General features: G+C 50.8%; 9 protein-coding genes across 9 annotated transcripts; 4 read left to right on the top strand and 5 right to left on the bottom strand.

The window, feature by feature from the left end:
- Window positions 1-18: 18 nt before the first annotated feature.
- AUEXF2481DRAFT_6289 (uncharacterized protein) lies at window positions 19-1,414 on the top strand (the record flags this gene model as incomplete). The annotated part of the gene is made up of 2 exons (XM_013487044.1): window positions 19-212; window positions 274-1,414. Coding segments are annotated over 2 exons (1,335 nt in total), but the record flags the coding sequence as incomplete, so codon positions are not given.
- Window positions 1,415-2,564: 1,150 nt separating this feature from the next.
- AUEXF2481DRAFT_6288 (uncharacterized protein) lies at window positions 2,565-3,990 on the bottom strand (the record flags this gene model as incomplete). The annotated part of the gene is made up of 3 exons (XM_013487043.1): window positions 2,565-3,630; window positions 3,685-3,846; window positions 3,905-3,990. The coding sequence occupies 3 exons, from the start codon at window positions 3,988-3,990 to the stop codon at window positions 2,565-2,567; spliced, it is 1,314 nt and encodes a 437-aa protein (XP_013342497.1).
- Window positions 3,991-4,428: 438 nt separating this feature from the next.
- On the top strand, window positions 4,429-5,605 carry AUEXF2481DRAFT_6287 (uncharacterized protein; the record flags this gene model as incomplete). Its single annotated transcript, XM_013487042.1, has 2 exons — window positions 4,429-4,970; window positions 5,020-5,605. 2 exons carry the CDS (start codon window positions 4,429-4,431, stop codon window positions 5,603-5,605), a joined length of 1,128 nt encoding a protein of 375 aa, XP_013342496.1.
- Window positions 5,606-6,165: 560 nt separating this feature from the next.
- Window positions 6,166-9,258, bottom strand: AUEXF2481DRAFT_99000 (uncharacterized protein). Its single transcript, XM_013487280.1, has 2 exons — window positions 8,256-9,258; window positions 6,166-8,198 (listed from the first exon to the last, which is right to left on the bottom strand). The coding sequence occupies exons 1-2, from the start codon at window positions 9,030-9,032 to the stop codon at window positions 6,306-6,308; spliced, it is 2,670 nt and encodes an 889-aa protein (XP_013342734.1). The 5' UTR covers window positions 9,033-9,258; the 3' UTR covers window positions 6,166-6,305.
- Window positions 9,259-9,569: 311 nt separating this feature from the next.
- Window positions 9,570-10,937, bottom strand: AUEXF2481DRAFT_6285 (uncharacterized protein; the record flags this gene model as incomplete). Its single annotated transcript, XM_013487041.1, has 3 exons — window positions 9,570-9,838; window positions 9,886-10,346; window positions 10,399-10,937. 3 exons carry the CDS (start codon window positions 10,935-10,937, stop codon window positions 9,570-9,572), a joined length of 1,269 nt encoding a protein of 422 aa, XP_013342495.1.
- A 1,234-nt stretch (window positions 10,938-12,171) lies between these two features.
- Window positions 12,172-13,841, bottom strand: AUEXF2481DRAFT_41427 (uncharacterized protein). Its single transcript, XM_013487146.1, has one exon. It carries the CDS (start codon window positions 13,547-13,549, stop codon window positions 12,296-12,298), a length of 1,254 nt encoding a protein of 417 aa, XP_013342600.1. The 5' UTR covers window positions 13,550-13,841; the 3' UTR covers window positions 12,172-12,295.
- A 409-nt stretch (window positions 13,842-14,250) lies between these two features.
- On the top strand, window positions 14,251-15,517 carry AUEXF2481DRAFT_6283 (uncharacterized protein; the record flags this gene model as incomplete). The annotated part of the gene is made up of 2 exons (XM_013487040.1): window positions 14,251-15,294; window positions 15,344-15,517. 2 exons carry the CDS (start codon window positions 14,251-14,253, stop codon window positions 15,515-15,517), a joined length of 1,218 nt encoding a protein of 405 aa, XP_013342494.1.
- Window positions 15,518-15,833: 316 nt separating this feature from the next.
- On the top strand, window positions 15,834-16,166 carry AUEXF2481DRAFT_30778 (uncharacterized protein; the record flags this gene model as incomplete). The annotated part of the gene is made up of 1 exon (XM_013487096.1): window positions 15,834-16,166. The coding sequence occupies one exon, from the start codon at window positions 15,834-15,836 to the stop codon at window positions 16,164-16,166; it is 333 nt and encodes a 110-aa protein (XP_013342550.1).
- A 1,322-nt stretch (window positions 16,167-17,488) lies between these two features.
- AUEXF2481DRAFT_98994 (uncharacterized protein) lies at window positions 17,489-19,174 on the bottom strand. The gene is made up of 4 exons (XM_013487279.1): window positions 18,637-19,174; window positions 18,353-18,580; window positions 18,203-18,292; window positions 17,489-18,150 (listed from the first exon to the last, which is right to left on the bottom strand). Exons 1-4 carry the CDS (start codon window positions 19,121-19,123, stop codon window positions 17,663-17,665), a joined length of 1,293 nt encoding a protein of 430 aa, XP_013342733.1. The 5' UTR covers window positions 19,124-19,174; the 3' UTR covers window positions 17,489-17,662.
- Between the last annotated feature and the right edge of the window lie 15 nt (window positions 19,175-19,189).

The following is a 19,189-nucleotide window of genomic DNA, read 5'->3' as shown; positions in this document are numbered from 1 at the left end:
CTCATCCATCTCGACAAGCTCATCCATCTCGACAAGCTCATCCATCTCGACAAGCTCATCCATCTCGACAAGCTCATCCATCTCGACAAGCTCATTCAATCCGACAAGCAGTCTGACAAGCTCGTCTACTTCGTCATCTGTGGCAAGCTCGTCCCTGTCGACTCTCACGACGAGTTCGTCGACAGATTCTTCATCCTCGTCTTTTGTGACAAGTAGCACGAGCTCACAAAGCAGCATTTCTTCCACAACGAGCACTACTGAGACAGGCGACAGCACCTCTTCGACATCGAGTAGTACAGAAGTTATCACCAGCACCGAATCAATCACCAGTACTTCTACGACTAGTAGCACAGAGTCCGTGAGCAGCACCACTTCATCGACCCCAGTCGAGCCACCTGCTCCAACTATCACTACTGTCGACTTCATCGACTATAGACTCGAGTACAATACCTTCTACGAGGGGGACGGCTTGCTGGTGATGCCATCTGTGCTGGAGAGGGACGAAACAACTATCCACAGCTGTCTCGAGGTATGCAGCGCTCATCAAGATTGCGTTGCCGCGAGACACGACTCGAACCAGAATAGCTGTCTGATGTTCAGCTCTGTAAATGTTGGCTCGAGGGATACTGCTCCTGGATTCATGTTTGCCACAGTTCTCACAGCCAGGCCAGTTGAAGCATACGATGTCATCACGTCAGAAGGACTCCAAATTTTCTGTACAGCGCTTCTTGCGTCTATCTCTACTATCTCCACCCCAACTGCTTTGGCCTCCTACGATGCCAGCCTGGTTACCTCAGCCTGTGGCAAAGCAACCTCTATGCCTGCTACGACCACTACGTCTTCCATCAATAGCTCTACGTCAAGCGCTACATCGACTGTTTCCACTTGCATATCCAAACCGATTGTCGATGCACAGCAGCAGCAGGAAGACTCAGACGCACTTGATTTCCTGTTCTCTCACAACAACTTGACCCTGATGCTATCGAGTCTGCCATACTCCGCGCTGGTTGGTACCACACTTACGCTTACGGGGGACATTCTTCCGTCCATTCAATCCGCTTTACAAAATTGGGTCCCTTGCACCTCGCACAATGTTACCACACAGCTTCTCGCGTGTAAAGATCTGACGAATCCCCAGGCCTTCACAAGCTGTATCATAGCCCGAACAGATCCTGCATTCTCGATCAGATGGGGGCCAAACGGTTATTTGCCGACAGCCGCACTTACCAGATTCATAGCCACGTGCAAAGATGCATTTACGACTGTCAATGGTGCAAAAATCACGCCGGATATGAGTCCGATCTCAATCCTCGACCATGTGGCGGCAAATGGCTATACCAAGAGCCCGGCCTTTTTGAACTTGCAGTATTACTTTGGAGAATACAACAAGCTTTCCATCGTCTTCGGAATTTAAAGCTTGTTCTGTACGAAGTCATACAATAAGAATATCAAGAAGCCTGTATACTATACCATCACGCAATTCAATCAGCTCTTTAATTCCTCTGATGCTATTCTCCTGCCATCTCACTGCTTTTCATACGTGTACGTGTTCCCGACGGTCTCGGTCCCTCTTGCATTTTTATGCCATCGCTTCGATATGATGCGAAATTATACACCACCTCTAGCTCTAGGGTGTCTTGTCAAAGCCAACTCTAGCTGATCAAAGCATCTACGCTTGCGTAGCTGGAAAGTTCCTCGGGCAGGTGGACTGGTGAATGGTAGGACAAATGAGTTCTCCAGCCGAGAAAGAAGGCCTTGTAGTCGAACCTCTGTTGACGAACTTTACTGATATTCGAGCGAACTTGTACTTGATAGGCAGAGTACCCATTCCTGTCGGGAAAGCAAGACGTTGAGCATATATATCCCCATAATTTGCAGGCCACAATGATGTCCATGTAGATTCGAAAATACTGGGACTTGCTCGTTTGTGATCCATGACTTTTGTGTGGGAAAGGTGTTGATGATGGTGAGGGCAGAAGACGGACATTTGGATATTGGCATGCTGGGCCGAGGGAACGGTGGTTCTTTCAAGGACTGATGCGATTCTCGAAAAAAAAGGACAATGGACAGCGATATTTGCAATTTCATTAGAGGACGACATTAGAAAAGTCGTGGATGTATGCAAGAAAAATCAGCATGTCGTGGTTGTCTGGCAAGTGAATCAAACAAGATCCTGTTTGCCAGACACGAAGCCCCCGGGGAGCAGAACAAGATGTCCTTTGAGCATTCAAATACATGTCTTCGAGGTTCCCCCTCCAATACTATGCGAACCCCATCACAAGGGCGACATGTTGTTTTTTTACGGTCAGTCAATGCGGGAAAGGTGATGGCTACCCCGAAAGACAATCGGTCCAAGCCATGATTACGTTCTGATTGTGCGATAGAAATTATCAGTGCTCTGACACTGATCAAGGAGATGTACAAGTCCATTGAATAGATGCATTTGGCAACAGTATGTCTTCTTTTAGTCTACAATGCATCAATGACAGCATCTATTCCGCATTCAAAAGAGCATGTAGCCCCCTGGCCGTCTCTTCGACGTGATCAACAATGACTTTGGCTTTCTAAGACACAACAGCATTGGCCTCTTGCTCGGCTTTTTCCTCCGTCTTTTGCTCCGACTTGTCCAAAGCCGTACCATTCAACTGGTTCCTCACACCCGCAAGAACCTCGGTCAATTCTCTCAAGAATCTCGTGACTTCAGTTTCTGTGCCGACGGTGATGCGCAAACAGCCCAGACAACCCATCTCCTTGCCTCTGAAGCGGACGACGACACCGCGGGACTCTGCGAGTTGTTCGTAGACTGCGAGGGCGATTTCGTTGGAGGGTTCGTTGGAAGCGTTGAGCATTTCTACGAGGAGGAAGTTGCTGGCGGCACCGCCACGGAAGCGACCGATGCCTGGGATGGAAGGCATCTCTTTGAGCATGCGGTCGCGTTGTGTAATGATCTTGTCGCGGTTGCTGCGCATGACGGCGAGGTTCTTCGGCTGGAGAGCGGCGATGGCAAGTTGTGAAGTGGGGTTTGAGATGTTGTAGGGAGCTTTGAGGGAGTTGAGAAGGGTCGCGATGGGCGGTGATGTAAAGGCGGCCCCCAGACGGATACCAGCGAGACCAAAGGCCTTGGAGAGGGTCTGCATGACGACGAGGTTGGGCCAGTCATTCACCCACTCGGCCAGAGAGGTGCCGTCGGGGGCGAAATCGATGTAGGCTTCATCCAAGACGACAATGCCGTTCCATGTGGGGTGTCTGAGGACAGCTTCGACGTGCTGTTTACTGACAAGGCTGGCGGTCGGGTTGCCGGGGGAGCAAATGTAGACCATCTTGATGGTTGCGTCTTGCGACAGCATCTCGTTGATCAGGTAGGGTTGGAGGGCGAAGTCGTTGTTGACGTCTAGCGGGGCCTTGACGACCGTGACGTCGTTGACTTGGGCAGAGACCGAGTACATGCCGTATGTGGGAGGGCAGGTCAGGATCTTGTCTTTTCCAGGGGTGCAGAAGGCGCGAATCAGGGCGTCAATGGCCTCATCGCTGCCGACGCCGACAAAGAGGTTGTCCGGTGTCAATTCCTGTTCCGTGTGGGTGTGGGTGTTTCGGAGGGTGCAGAGTAGTTGCTTGAGCTCTGGCTGGTGACTGTTGTATCGTGTTAGACAAGCGTGTCACTGGACAGCAGTGGTGGGCGCATACGGGTCCGGGTAGCGGTGGAGGCCAAGAAGGTCGATCTCGACACTGCCGTCTCCATTCAGAGCATTCTTCAGCTTTCCCGAGGCGTCGTCAATCGTCAGACCAGGGCCGTATGCGTTCTCATTGGCGTCCAGCAAGATGTTTGTGCCGTCGTCCTTGTAGTCACTGTAGTGAGTCACCAGTCAGTATGATTACAATGAATTGGCGACGGAGCCAGACGCACTCTCTGGCACATCTGTATGGCTCGAGAGCCAGGATGTTGGGGCGAGCGCAAGTCTCGAGGTTGAACGCGTTGATTTGTGAAGACATTGTCAATTGATATGGTATATGTGGATGAGAAACGACCGAAGAATTGACAAGCGTCAGATCGGCATGTGAAAGTCGGAGTCATCGCAGCTTCGGGCTCGGGCTCGGGCCCAAAACGTCACCGGGCCGGCCTGGTCGCTCCTGCCTGATCTGCCGGCCATTCCGCTTCCTGCCTGACTTGCCCTGTCACATGCTGAAATGAACACCCGAAGCACTTTCCTTCTACAGACGCTGCAATTCAATCAAAACTCTCCCCACTTCCATCTTGTGCCTCCACGTGCTGTTCTGATCTTCATGTTCTGAACTACCTCAAGCATTACATCATCTTGCGCCGGTACTCTGCAAGCGTTTGGACTACAGCTGCGCGACACGACACGCCCGAAGTCATCTTCGACAATCTCGCATGCCACTGCTTCAACCGCCTATACTGACCAGACTACCATGCCATCACCCCAACCGATTCCCGTGACGAGGGTCATATCACCATCGCCGACGCCAACAGAATCATCCTCACGCGACAGCTACTTTGCAGGAACAACCAAAAAGCCCAACGGCAGAATCTCGCCCTCCCAAGCTCCCATCGCAGAGTCACCAGAGTCCTCGGATCCGGAAAGCAGTCGTGCCAGACCGCGGAGTCGGAGTCCGCAATTACACAGGAAGGATTCGTCCAAAAAGATAGCCAAGTCGATACCCGAGCCCATCAAGACGGATGGGCACCTGGATCCGAGTAGTGCGGGTATGGGCAAGACTTACTGGCGCAATCTGAGTCGTAGTCCGAGTCCGCTGGGCTTGATCCCTCTACACCGTGAATGGAGGAGCTTCATCCACAGACATGAGATTCCGCGAAAGGCGCTGCACGTCTCGATTGGCTTCTTCACACTGGGTCTTTTCATCTCTGGTGCTCAAACAAGTGCTATCCATCCTCCTCTTCTTACCGCTCTGATCCCCATCTTCGCTGTCGACTTTCTCCGCATGCACTATCCGTAAGCTCTTCTCGACCTTCCATCTCTGTACCAAAGCTAACACGACCAGTCCTCTAAATCGCATCTACATCCGCACCCTAGGAGCCTTCATGCGCGAATCAGAAGCCCACGACAAGTACAACGGTGTCATCTCGTACCTCGCAGGTGCCTGGGCAGTCCTCCGCTTCTGCCCCAAAGACGTCGCCGTCATGTCCATCCTCCTACTCTCCTGGTGCGACACGGCAGCATCCACTTTCGGCCGTCTCTGGGGTCGCTACACACCACGCGTACGCAAGGGAAAGAGCTTGGCTGGTACAATCGCTGCTTTCGTTACTGGTGTTGCTGCGGCTGTCGTCTTTTGGGTCGTTGTTGCACCGAGGATACCTGCAGAATGGAGTACGGGTGTCAATGCCTTTGCTTTCGATGGCACATTGAGTCTGCCTCCTATGGCCAGAATTGCACTCGGTTGGAAAGAGGCCGAAGCTACCGTGTCTGGTACCGTCGCTACTGCTATTGTCGCTGTTGTCTCGGGGCTGGTCGCTGCTGTTAGCGAGGCTATCGACGTCTTTGGCCTTGATGACAATCTCACCATCCCTGTGCTCTCCGGCATTGGTTTGAATGCTTTCTTTTATCTCTTTGGAAACGGTTTGCGATGAAAGGAAATGATACCACAATTGGGATAGGCAAACAAGGAAGAAAAGGATGATCGAAACCGGACAGGCGTGGCAAGGCAACCGACAAATACTTATAATGTAGAATATTCATACCCCTCTTCTCATATTTCTCCCTCACTATCCCTGACATGCGCAACTCTCTGATCAGAATATGTACGTCCAATCTGGAAATGTATATCCATGCTGCCCTTGTTGACAGCAAGGAAAATGTACACGTCGAAGATTTATCCAAAGTCATTCAACGAATCTCAGACTACGATATCGAAAGCCCTCCCTACACGAAACAGGCTTATCGTCCCATCACCACAGAAGACCCCCCTTCTATCCCAGAAAGAAGAAGACCCCGCCTCTTTTTTTTGTGTTTCCTGTGACTTTTTATCATTGGGCATAAAGAGAAAGAGAGAGAGTGGGGGAAAATGTGTTCTCTTTGGAAGAAAAAAGAAGGAGGGATGACATGACATGAAATATTTCAAGGATGGACGGGGAAAGGGCATGTAGAATAGTTTGGAGAAAGCAAGTTCGCCTGTTAGGGGGATACTACTACATAAGCGCTTTCTAGCATAAGAAAAAAACAAAGTGAGACAAGTAATCAGGTGCAAACGCCAGTTCCCCTTTCATGCCATATGAATGCATCACATCAACAGCGATGCTCCCTTCCACAACATCAAGCATCAAACAGAAATCATCCAACAACAGCCTTAAAACTCAATGCCTCCAAAAACCCACTCAGATCCTCCTTCTTGACCTCGACAACCTCATGCTCGAACGAATCAATCCTCACTCTGGCTCCAGTCTCCTCGACAACTTCCTGGAAAGCAGAGCCGAACTTGTTGCTGCCATACCCTCTCTCCTTTCTCTTTTCAACCTCTTCTTCGTCTTCGGACTCCGAGTCGCTGGAATCAGAGCCAGAGGAAAGTGATTCGGCGTCAGAGGCTTCATCATCGCTGTCCACGAAGATGCCATTTGCCTCGTCGCGCTCTCGGCGATCTTGTTTGCGTTGAGCGCGTTGAACCGCTTTCTGAGCCTTCTTCTCCGCTTTCTGTGCTTCTTTTGCTGCTTTCTTGTCCGCGCGCGCCTTTTGCTCTGCACGGCTTCTCACGCGTCCTGATGCTGCGTCTCCACCACCAAGACCAACGACCACATATACTCCCCTACGCTCATCCAGAGCAGCGAGAACCAGTGCATTGTCATTGCTGCGTTTGGCGCCTTTTTCTGCTTCAAGCACGGAAATGGCTTCGGCAATCCAGGTGGCGAGTTTCACAAGGGCGCCGGGGTGGATGAAGAGACCTACATCGGGTCCTTCGCGGACAACGCCCATGCGAAAAGCGCGTAAATGGCGGATTTGGTGTTTCGATACCAATGCACTGCCGGTACGGAGAATAGCTCTGTGCAAATGTTGTGCTGTGGGTACATGAGATAGCAGCAGATGGAGAGCAGAGGACGAAGGCGACAAAGCATCGTATGCGGCGAAGAAACGGTGAGTCGTCCAGTCAGGATCTGAGATTGAAGCATCGAGCTCGAGTTGCGACGCTGATGGTGATGAGTCGCCGTTGTGTGATGTGGGTGGTGTAGGTAGTGTTTGCATACGTGAATTGTAATTGGAGTAGACCTTCATGCGGAAGTCGGTTTGTGGTGTGGCGGCAGAGATGGATTCGAAAATGCGTTCTGTGCCCACTTCGAGGATGGCACTTGTGATGACAGCGACGTCGACAGCGGACAGACAGGCTTGCCAGCCCCAGGAGCGGACGAATCCCCAACCTTCATGTCTGTGATGGTGACTGTCTTCGGGCGGTACCAAGCCATCAAGGCCGTACATGGGAGCGAACTTGAGCAGACGTTCTCGAAGGCCACGCTTGAGCTCCATATCCATGTGTGTGTAGCCCTTTTCGGCTTCAGCTAGGGAAACACCCATCTTGGCCAGAAGTTTGTGCAACCTCCTTCGTCCAGCATCGGACCAGATGTGTAGTCGTGATGACAGATATGGTGAATGCAGCATGCTCTCATACAATGACCAATGTCTAATGAGAAGAAATTTCGGCTCTGGGGACAGACGGATCGAGTTGTCCGTTGGTGATCGAGCGTGAGTAGGAATGATACCTCCTGCTTCGTCTCTTTCCCTGGCAATATCTGAAGCTGGCACGGGGTTCAGACGGCGGACTTCATCGCGAAGTACATCTCGGATCTGATCACCTCTACTCAGGTTCCATGGGTTCTGGCGTGTCTCGGAGTTTGCAGTCTTTGATCTGCCGTAGAGCTCGGTAGAAGACATGCCTACGAGTGCCAGCCAGAGAAGATCATTGTCTTCGCGACCAAGCTCGGAAGCAAGTGAATACAGCATGGAAGATATGGGCTCAGAGGCCGAAGTGCCTAACGAGTAGTATGCTTCCAGAACGGCTTCGTGCTTTCGCTTCATCTTGAGTAGCTTGCGACGTAGCGAGCGTGCAGATGGTTCCTTGGGTTGAAGTGGCGGTGACGACGGAACTGGACCGAGCTGTGAGGATGAGGGATGATTTGACATTTCAAGTCGTTCGTGTCGTGACGCTGGTGATCTAGGCGTGGCAGGTATTGATGTGTTCTGGAATAATGTTAGTCTTGACCCTTCTCCTCTACTCTGTTGCACGCTTGCACGTACTGAATTGCTTCGTCGCCTTTGATAAGGTCGGTCAGCATCATCTTCACTGTCGGCCTCTTCCTCGACGTCGTCGTCGCTCCAAGTCTTCCTCTTTTTCGTCTGCGAATCTTCAACAGCATCTTCCGAATCGCTCTCTTCGTCAGAGTCACCATCATCTGCTTCTTCGTCAATGTCGGGCATGTCTTGCAAAGCACAAAAGGCTTCCTTTTCAGCATTCAGCTCTTGCTCAATGTCGCCGTCATCATAGACAATGATGCCTCCTCTCCCCGGCGTATATGATGGTAGCAGTTTGCCGCCGTCGACACCTCTTCTCCTCTTTGCTACTGTGTCTTGCTCCTCTGGTGGTGCCATGACACCTGTGCCAAAGACATTTTGCAAGTTCCACGGCCTACGAGCATCGACGACCCAGACTTCAACGCCGTGGTCGTACATGTTTATTTGTGTCTCCGCATCTTCACCTCCGTCCAGACCCAGCATCTCTTCCAAGTCAACCAGTCCACCGACGCCTAGACAGACGACAATGCCTCCTTGTCCACCATGTTGACGCGTCAAAGGGAGGACAAGATCTTTTCCCGCGGCTGCCAATTCACTGTATCCAGCTATCGGTTGGACTTTGTGAGGAATGTAGTCGCGTTTGAGAAGTGCTGTGAGGATCCGACACGCGCAGAGAGCATCCGGGTCGAGTGATACGAGTATCAAGACTGGCGGTGAGAGTGGGTGCGTGTTGCGGACCAGATGTGTGTAGAGATGTGAGAGAAGCGTTCGAGGAAGATACATGGTGAAGGTGTTGTATTAGGAAGGCATGCGTCGAGGTCAATCGTTCCTTCTTCAAGAGAGTCGTTCAATCTAAGTCGTGGTCGTGACGCGTTTTGAAGGAATGTCGTAATGTCTCATGCTATGTTTTGGACAGTCTGTGATTCTGAGATGGCCACTCGAGCACAGCTGTACAGTGCTATGCGGAGCAAAAGAACGGCGTTATTCGTCTTGGGTATATGCGTGTTCGCGTGCTGGCAAGGGGAGTTTGAGGCACGCGGGTCTGTCGTGAATCGAGCACGCGTCGCGCCTTCCCAAACTTTGGCGCTTGTTCACGCGTTTTGATGACCGCTGCAAGCTTGACCGGCCTTGGCGCTCGTCAGAACATCAACAGATCGTTTCGATTTCTGCCTTTCTTTTTCCAAACATCAAACGTTGCATGTCGTGGTATTGGCTGTGGTCAATTCATTCTGGTGTTGACATTATGCTATCTCTATCTCATTTTTACCAGTCATGAGTTATTACTTCGCCAGTTCCTACTGCCCTGCAAGTGACCGAGCTCTAAACAAGCCCTTCCTTCTTTTGCAGTTGAATCCTCTGGTTGACCGCACTTCGGGGATGCATCACATCCCTCAGTCCTAGCCACTTTGTATTAATCGGACTAGGTCCGGTATAAATGCACAAGTCATACAACACGCCCCCAAACACACATCCACAGAACGGTGCCACCATAGGTATCCAGAAGTAATATCCTCCGGCACTCCAGACTTCGTGCCCATAACCAAGAGCATAGCTCATAAGGCGAGGTCCGAAGTCGCGAGCAAGGTTGACTGGCAGGGATCAGCTTCGTTCTCGACGTCATGTAGTCAATACTTACTGGCGTAACCTGTCTCAACACCAAAGCATGCACCGATGCCGAAGATCAAGAAGAAGAGTCCAAGAGGGAACCAGTTGCCACCGCCTGCTGACACTCCATTGTTCGTGTCGTCCTTGAGTGCGAATATAGTGAACATCAAGATGGCGCTGGCGATGAACTCTGAAAAAAACATGCTGACTTTGGTCATGTATGCCTTTGGGTAGGTGCAAAAGATTCCTGCCGTGGCTGTCGGGTTTGGAGGTACTGTTCGAATCCCCTGGCCTTCCACTGCATTGATGGCATTGACGTAGTTTGCATATATGATAGCCGCAGCCACGAGCCCGCCAAGAAATTGCGCCAGAAAGTACACTGGAAATCTTCGCCATGGAAGCTTGCGAAGAAGGCAGTTGGTAAAGGTGACCGCTGGGTTGAGATATGCACCAGAGTCTCCGGCAACATACACTCCCAGCATCACACCAATTCTGATCGTACAATTAGTAAGTGATACGAGCAAGACAAACAGGACAAACTTACGCCCAACCCCAATTGACGGATTGATAATTACCATATCCGTTACCGCCTGGGGCAGAAGTGTCTCCTGTGCTCAAAACCACTTGAGCCACTGCACCATCGCCGAACAAGACTAACAACATGACACCGAAGAACTCTGCAAAAGGCTCTCTCAACGCCAGTCTGACTTTGCTCCAATAGAGCTTGGAATACTCGGTCATGTCGTGCTCCTCTGCGATAGGCGCATGTGGATGGAGACCGAGGCGCGTCCTGGCATATTGGAGACCCTGAGATGAAGACGTCGTCGTGTTGGTGTCCAGCGGTGCACCGCCCGCGTCTCCATTCTTACCAATGTGTTCGACATGATCTCCAGGTCTGGTCGACCATCTATTCAACTTCATGGGCTCTTCATCAGCGTCATGAGACTGAGCTTGTACGTGAGTGGCTCCCGAGAACTGCCGATCATGCCGCGTAGACGCTTGCGACCATTCTTCATTCGACCTCGGAGTTTGAGCATTCGCCCATTGTCCCGAGCTCTGCTCCTCTGGATGGTTATTGCTCATGTCGACCGTGTATAAGCTCTACTGGACGTCTGAATAAAGTTGGAAAGTTGTGTATAAGCAGAAGTTAGAAGCAGCCAGCAAAAAAAACAGGTTCGAAAGCAAGACAGAGGCTGAAATGATTAGAGAAAACAGGCAGAAGCTGGGAGTTTAAACACAGGAGCTTACGTGCGCCTTCTATGTCACCATGGCTTGGGTATCCGAAAACATAGGATCAGCTTTGCCGCTTGTAAAAGGCATATCACTCGATCCTGTAGGCATCTCTCGCTACCGAATCGTTAGCTGTTGCGGCAGTAGTATTGGCGGTGGTTACCCCGCCTGAAACTCCCACCTGTTCCATCATGCATAGCAGCCGCGACTCCCGCCGAGCCGCCTCTGGGGACATTTTGCGACTTGGACAGTTCTTGGGAGAAAAAGGTACAGATGATCATGTCCCTCTAATCAATACTGTTTTGCTATCGCGCCTCTAGCAATGTGTGCACCCGTTTATAAATCTGCTTTTTTTGCCCTTGCCCTCATATTCTTCAGCCCAGCTGTCTCTCAATCTGACTGTTTCCAACGCAGTACAAGGATACATCATTCCTTTGAACCGCTTGAAGAAGGAAGGAAACCCATTCATGTACCCCGGAAAGTTCACCCCCCACGGGGTTGATGCGTGCAGATCATCCTTCCCGTCTTCCGATGGGTGTGGGGTTTGCGCCTCATGACGTTTCGCTTATTGACAGAGCTCGGATGGATGTTTGTGACGCCGAGCACATCTATCATATTGTTACTGAGACACGTTTTGTGCCCTGCAAAGGCCTTCTGATCGCTGGAGAAAGACGTGATCTCATTGCCAGATCAGAAGAGCTGTGGACAGACATGAAATCGATGGTGGTCTTGTCTGGGCGAGATAGAAGTTGACCTCCTTGGGTCACTGCAGCAAGTTTCTTCCGTCGTAATACTACTATGCTGGGGGCGATGGATGCAGATGCCGGATACATTTACCTGATGCCTTCGTCTCTGTGTAGACTGGCCGCGACATGTAGCACACCGAGCTGCCACCGAGAGACATTCTCCGAATTGGTGGGAACTTAGGTCGGCTTCTGCGAGCGAGTTAGGTCTTGGGAGCTGTGTGGTTTTATACCTGTACGAATTGCTGCTTGTAACAACACCTTGTGATGCTTTGACAGAGCTGGTGCAGGTTGACCACGGCCGTATTCGCTGATTGGACAAAGGTTGATGGTCGAAAGAAATGTCATGAATATTTATACTTGCATCGGTGCGGTTCACCCAGCACAGTGGCTACTATATAGGAATATGTATGTCTCGGCATCTCATCATCTCAAACGGCACCATCTCGATACCTTCCCTCGATGCGTCTACGAAGAAGCAGCAGACTCCAGAATGGCGTCTGACTTGCCCTCCAGATCAGCAGCAGTGGCCCTCTCGCAAATGACCACAAAGGCTCTTCTCTTCTTCGTCTCCTTGTCACCGTCTACCAGATGGCTGGTGTCGAGCTTGGCCCAGTATCTGTCCAGTACCTTGGCCAACTCGTCAGGGTGCTTGGGCAGACCCAGCTTCTCGATACCGCGCGATGATCTCTCGTCGACGAAGGGGAAGGCTTCAGGCCAGAGCCACTGAACACGACGGAAGAAGATGTCTAGGCCAGTCTTTCCAACACCTTTGATGTTCTCTTGCAGCAGGTCGCGCTCCATATCCCAACCCTTGCTTGCTTGTTCGCGCAATTTCTCGAGACTCGTATCCTTGTCGTCCTTGCAAAACTTGTGAGCCACAACATCAGCGACGAGACCAATCTGCTCAGCAGTCTTGTCTTTGTGCTGCGTCTTTGCGTCTTCCAAGGCTTTGTGTCTTTTTTCCTTGCCGGCACTGATGATAGCTGCGGGAGTGGTGAAAGAGTAAGGGTCGTTCAGGATGGTACGGATGGCACGAAGACCGAGTTTGTGGCTGATAGGACGGCTCAAAACGACTGCGCAGACCAATTCTTCGAAAGCAGTCAGTGCGGAAGAAGAGTAGGTCTTGTAGTCGTCGCCGCGTGACTGCACTTCGTCTGACTCATCGTCGGGGCGGCACAATTCAGTCGATGCAGGCGAGAGAAGGTAGTTCAGGAGTTGCTCGGTGGTGGGTGCAGCCTTTTGTGTGCCACGGCCGGATTTGCGCTCGCCTGCTCGGGCTGGAGGGACATCGGCCTTGCGCTTCTTAGACGCCTTCTTTTCCTCCGACTTGGTCTCGGTGGTGGCTGGCTCGGCAACTTCGGCAGCTCCCTTGCGCTTCTTCGACTTGGTGTCCTTGGATGCAACAGCGGCTTCTGCTTCAGGTGCAGGTTGAGCATCGGATGGCGCTCCAGCGGCAGGCTCCTCGGTCTTGGGCTCTTCAGTCGGAGGCTTCTCCTCGGTCTTGGGCTCTTCAGTCGGAGGCTCAGCTTCGACTGCAAGTTGCTCTTCACTGGCTTCCTGGGCGGCTGGCTCTTCTTCTACCTTGGTCTCTTCGGCAGGTGCGTCCTCAGCAGGGGCTGCTGTCTCCTCGGCCACGGCGACGCCATTGGCAGCAGGTTCGGCTTGAACTTCTTTCTTTGCTTTGCCCTTGGACGCGGCCTTGGCCTTTTTCGGAGGCATTGTGTGATGAAGGAGGAAGGGAGGAGAAAGAGGAAATGGAAAATGTGGTTTGCTTGGAGGAGAGAAAGCAGGAAGAAGGAGGAACATGGCCCAACAACGTTGTTGTTGGTGGCTGGCACCTACCCCAGACGAATCAATGTCGCACTCCGCGGTGACCCTGACGTCAAGAAGCAACCCAAAACCATATCATTCATGCAAGATGCGTCTGTTCCAAGGCTGAAACGAGCACGAGGCTGTATATAGGTCGTGCGTGTAATTTGATGCGTCCAATCATATTTGAGACTTGAAGTTCGCACACAAGCAAGACAAGAACAGTCAGAGCTCACGGCGGCTGAATTGATTTCTAGCACGCTTGTGAGCGCGAAAAGATATCTGGGGGAAGCTACGACCAGCCCATCAACGGCCAGAGCTCCAGCACTTCCCTAGCAACCAGCAGTTTATTGTTCATACCCCTGACCGTGCTTGTCAAAATCTAAAGTGATTATACCAGGGATGTTGGTAGAGCCTTCTAGGTACCATGCGACCGTGACCTTGTCGATATCGCAAGGTTTTGAACATCCCAGCGTGAAGATCATTTATTGAAATTTTGACGTCAGCGAACGCGCGCAAACACAAAACTCTACAGCTTCAACTTATCTTTTCATGCAAATCAATTGTCATTTTATCTCATCCACAAATTTTCACTTCCTCCACATTATACCATGCCTCCCAAGGGATCCAAGAAAAGAGCTGCTGACACCGAAGCTGGTGCTCAATCAAAAAGCACAAAGACCGATGCCTCTACTACCGCTGGTCCCTCGACCGAGAGAGAGCCAATTGTCGAGGTTGCTGGCTCGAACGATCAAGCTGCCGAAATTGATGGCCCCGACGACTCTGGATCCGACGATGCCGATATGACTGGAGAGAAGATCAAGAACGACCCCTATACCTACATCGTAAACTGCCCACCTCGTTTCGAATTCGAGGCCCGCTACAATAAAGAGCACGACGACGGCGGCGAAGACTTTGACGAGGAAAAAGCGAGCGAACTCTGGGCAGAGGAACACAACGGCAGGAAATGCGCTTGCTTCAACAAGGAACGCACCGATGGTTGGAGCATGATGAGAAAGGCATTTGCTCGCAAGATGGACGCAGAAACTATCGAGATCCCACACCGCGACCCCGACAGATTCGACATGTATGTCTACAACGACTTTGCTGGCTACGGATATCAAGAGGTTATCGAGAACCACATGGCCGAGTTCAACAAGGTCTTGAATGCCAAGGATGGAAAGACCGAGGAGCTTTGGACCATTTTGGAGTCAATGGGATGGTGGATCGTGGATGAGCCAAATGCTCCATGGCACATGATTGATGATGGTGAACGCTCATGGCTGACATACAGTCTGCTTGGCTTCATGTTGTTGACCGCTTTGAACCGCATGGATACCGAAGGCGACCTCAAGACTGACTCCAAGTACAAGGATCTGTCACTTGTTCTGGCCCTCTGGGCAAAGGCAGCTGATGATCTCGGGGGCGATGTTGTAGACCCTCTTGCTAGCAAAAAGATGGACTCGACTATCGGTGACTACGCAGGCTTCAACCTCCTGTGGTTCCGCTATCTCCTTACTCTTGCAAAGGAAGCTAACGTTCCCATCACCGGCGTCACCGACGTCGACGACAAAATCGATGGATGGAATTCGCAGGTCGAGGGCAAGGTCACATTACCGCCGAAGAGAGTAGATCGCTTCGACTGGAAAGCAAAGGTAGGACTCGAATATTCTCAATGATGGTCATCTGCTAATGATATGACAGTACCAGCTATACACCAAGAAGTACGGCAAGGCCGGCAAGATTGGTGGAGAGGCCTTCCAGATCACAAAATGGACTCGTCAAAAGAGAGCAAAGCATGCCTTTGACAAGAAAGACCCCCTCACAGACGATCAAGTCAAGGCACTTAAGGACGGTATGGTCTTGCAGATGATGTAAATTTGTGCGGACCACGAATTGTGACTAAATTTTGGTGTAATAATGTTGAAACATTGACAACGAGCAAATCTCGCTCGAACTACCTTGCGCGCCTCGCTGTCCAAGTGACTCCCGATGCGACGCGGAACGAGTTCCTCGAAGCCATAGAATGACTCTGTTCCTCGACGCTTGGGGTTTTTTGTTCGAAAGAGCTTTTCTTCGCTTTCCCTGTTGCTACTGATCGTTCGCGCTCGCCAACTCGCAACAAATATATTTCATCACCTCCCGTCCATTCGAACATCCGCGGCTCGGCACACGAACACCCGAACCCTCCACGATGAAGTACCTTACCTTCCTCGCCTTGGCCATTGCTTCTCTGGTTGTCGCCGCTGCTCTCCCGAATACCCTCAGCAGGCCACTCGATATCTCGAGCATGATATCAGGCCCAAAGTCTCTCTCCGACGTTGTACCACTTGCCCATTTTGACAAGAAAATTGAACTGGGGAATCTGAGAGGAGAGTGTGAGCCGCGCTTACATTGTCCTTTACCTCGGCCTACTTACCCTGAGCGCCTTTGCGAGGTGCGTTATCCTTGTAGAGATGGGACTCGGCGCATGGGAGGCTCAGAGGTGTATCGACTCTGCGATTTCTTACCGCCACTTGAGGAGTAGAAAAATGTCTCTCCTTCTGTTTGCAAAACGAGAATCAAAGAAAATGATGAATTACGGTTCTTATTTTTTCCCTCTTTAGTACATTTGTGAGAGGTATCCATCCGTCAACACCATCACAAGTCCCTAGATCTGAACACCAAGCCTAATCCCCTCCATCATCAGATAATAGCCATCATAGCTACAGTCTCCACAGCGAGAGGCTTCTGCGGCAGATCTGTATATCCCTTTCTCCAACACCTGCCTTTTCCGCAACAAATGTTGTCTTTGCAGGATTTGTGCTCTTCGGGGATGTGTGGAAGTACACTGGTCTTGAGTGTGTTTCTTGGGACTGTTGAGATCGTCGGCGGAGGAGGAGGCTCATTGAAGGTGAAAGGCGATGCGATTGCGACTTTTGTGTTGAATGTGTTTGACGGAGCTGCGGGGAGCGGTGAGCTTGGTGTGGCTGCGGCCAGAGCTATTGAGCTGGCGATGAGGAGTGCGAGTCTCATGGCTTGGAGATGTTTGGGATGATGTCTTTGGCGTCTGATGGTGTTGTGTCTTGAATTTCATATGGTGGAAAGTGGAGGATGGTAAGTTCATAGGTGTCCATTCCGATAGTGTTGTCAAGAACTCGCTCATTCGAAATATAGATCTCGCGGCCTGAGTCGTTATAATTCGTGGCAATATGACGCGAGTCGCACGTGGGAATCGAACAATATCCAGTTTGATCGAGACTATTTGGCTTGATGGCAGCGTAGAATTGTGGAAATCAATACCGCATGTGCTCAGACTTTGGTCTCGATTCACTGAGCGACCTCGTCAGATCCCCTCGCTGACGTCAAATTACAGACTCCAGAACCCTTCGAATTCATTAATCAGCTTGCTGCCTTCGAAGGTCAAGTCTGTGTGGCCGATGCATCCGCTGTAGAGTTTCGTAGGTGTGGAAGTACTCACATTATGGAACCAGCGTTCAATATACTTGCCTCAGACACCACGTCGTCTGAATTTGCACATGCCGTTAGCTTTCTCCATCGCTGATCCCTTTGATAGTCAGAATATCGCCTGTGGTGCTGGATTCATCGCGGATTTATGTCTAAGTGATGATGGTACTATCGTGGGCCAGAATCCAGCTTGGGGTTATGGTAACCTTCTATATACAATCAATGGCGTTTGAATAGATATAATTCGAGTACCTTAGAATTGTTGTTTCTATAGTCATCGAATGAAGAATGTCGAGCATAGTAAACAATGTGACATCTTGATCTTTCTCAGCGACCGTTTCGTCTTTGCAATCGTAAACCGCAACAACCATTTGTTAACTTGCAGATCACTTTCGACTTATCATGCAGCTCTGTCTTGTAAACCGTCCTTGCTTTCCCCCTGACTCTACCCTTTGCCTTTTGCCTTGCCCACTTGCCTCCTCCTAGTTGTCCTTATCTGCAATCTGCTTTCTTGAGGGTAATGATAATAACAACAGGACTTCTTTTCTAAGCATCATACACCGATATCTAGGACGGTCAAAGTTTACTCTGCTTCAGCCTGAGGGCCAATCGCTCCTGGCTGACGACCAACTCCTTCAAAATTTCCTCACTCCCACCACCTACCACCATGACTCTCAAGTCACGACTGATTTGCTCGACACGTTCACCCCTGCCGTTCCTCGCATATCCGAGTCCTCCCAGAATTTGCTGAGCCTCCCTATTTACCCACTCTAGCACCTGTCCGGCACCCACTTTGAGATTCGCAAATTGTCCACCTAGGTACAATGATTGCTGCTCTTCGTGCGACTTTGCTTGCTTGACCATGCTGACGAGTTGCTCCATGTATGCGTGCATGGGCTCAATCCTCTGGCCAAAGCCTTGAATCTTTGCTCGAATCACTTGGTTCTCAATAAGCTTCTTGCCAAATGTTTCGCGAATACAAGCATGTGCGTATGAGTCCTGGGCGCAGACACGCGCCATGCGGATGCTTGTGCATGCTAGCCATAAACGCTCATGGTTGAAGTCTATTTAGAGGTGGTAAGTATTGAGGTCTCGGTGGATTGCATGAACACTTACTAGACATTATGATTGGGAAGCCTTCATTCTCCTTACCGAGTAGATTCGAGACCGGTACTTCGACCTCGTCAAACTCGATATAAGTGGAGCCTATATTTGTACGTCAGAAACCGCCGTAGAAAGCAGCAATTGTCCAGATCATCGACATACCACTTGCATTGACTCCAGAATTTGATATTTTCTTGCATGTTACACCTTTGGCTTTGAGGGGTATGACCAGAGTCGAGATGCCATTCTTACCCTCACCTCCAGTACGCACGGCAGTCGTTGCATAGTCCGCAAAGTATCCGTTGGTAATCCACTTCTTCGCACCGTTGACAACGTAGACATCTCCCTTCCTCTCCGCAGTCGTTGTCAGACCTGCCACATCACTACCGGCTACGCTCAACTATGTTAGTCGAAATGCCATGGCGTAAGCGGTTGTACATGCTTACCATCTGGCTCAGTAACAGCTAAGCAAAACCTCTTCCTCCCAGCGTAAACATCAGGCAAAAACCGCTTACGCTGCTCCTCATTCCCGAAGTTCACCACGGGCGGACAGCCAATAGAGTTACCACATGTCAACGCCCACACCACACCGAGGTATCCGCATCGTGCAATCTCATCAATGACGATCAAGTCGTGGAAAGAATCCCACTCCTCGTTTGGAATACCTGCAGGCAGCTTGACGTTCGACAAGTGACCTTTGCTCATAGGATATACAGCAGCGGCCTGAAACCCCATATCTGCGTGGAACTGCAAGACATTCTGCGGCACTTGGCCTTTAGTCTCCCATTCGTGACAATGAGGGGCTATGCGTTCGTCAACATAGTCTCGTACAAACTTTCGTAGCTTCCGATGAGAATCGTTGTAGTATGGGCTCGAGTTGCGAGAGTACCAAAGAGGCTCTGCAAAAGGAGCTGTGGAACCGAATGCTGTCATTGTGAACTCGGTGATTGTATGAGACGCTGGTACAGATCAAAACGAAGTGTGCGATATATCTAGTAT

Source organism: Aureobasidium subglaciale (genome assembly GCF_000721755.1).
Source record: "Aureobasidium subglaciale EXF-2481 unplaced genomic scaffold scaffold_14, whole genome shotgun sequence".
NCBI lineage: Eukaryota > Fungi > Ascomycota > Dothideomycetes > Dothideales > Saccotheciaceae > Aureobasidium > Aureobasidium subglaciale.
Note: the sequence above shows the minus strand (reverse complement) of the source record. Positions and strands in the feature narration are given on the sequence as shown.

Bases quoted from the DNA above. Each gene is read 5' to 3' on its own strand.
- AUEXF2481DRAFT_41427 (XM_013487146.1), bottom strand. From the start codon at position 13,549: ATGCCTCCGAAAAAGGCCAAGGCCGCGTCCAAGGGCAAAGCAAAGAAA.
- AUEXF2481DRAFT_99000 (XM_013487280.1), bottom strand. From the start codon at position 9,032: ATGTATCTTCCTCGAACGCTTCTCTCACATCTCTACACACATCTGGTC. The intron at 8,199-8,255 runs GTACGTGCAAGC...ACATTATTCCAG, and splicing joins AAAGGCGACGAAGCAATTCA to AACACATCAATACCTGCCAC.
- AUEXF2481DRAFT_98994 (XM_013487279.1), bottom strand. From the start codon at position 19,123: ATGACAGCATTCGGTTCCACAGCTCCTTTTGCAGAGCCTCTTTGGTAC. The intron at 18,581-18,636 runs GTAAGCATGTAC...AGTTGAGCGTAG, and splicing joins AGCTGTTACTGAGCCAGATG to CCGGTAGTGATGTGGCAGGT. The intron at 18,151-18,202 runs GTAAGTGTTCAT...ACCTCTAAATAG, and splicing joins CTTCCCAATCATAATGTCTA to ACTTCAACCATGAGCGTTTA.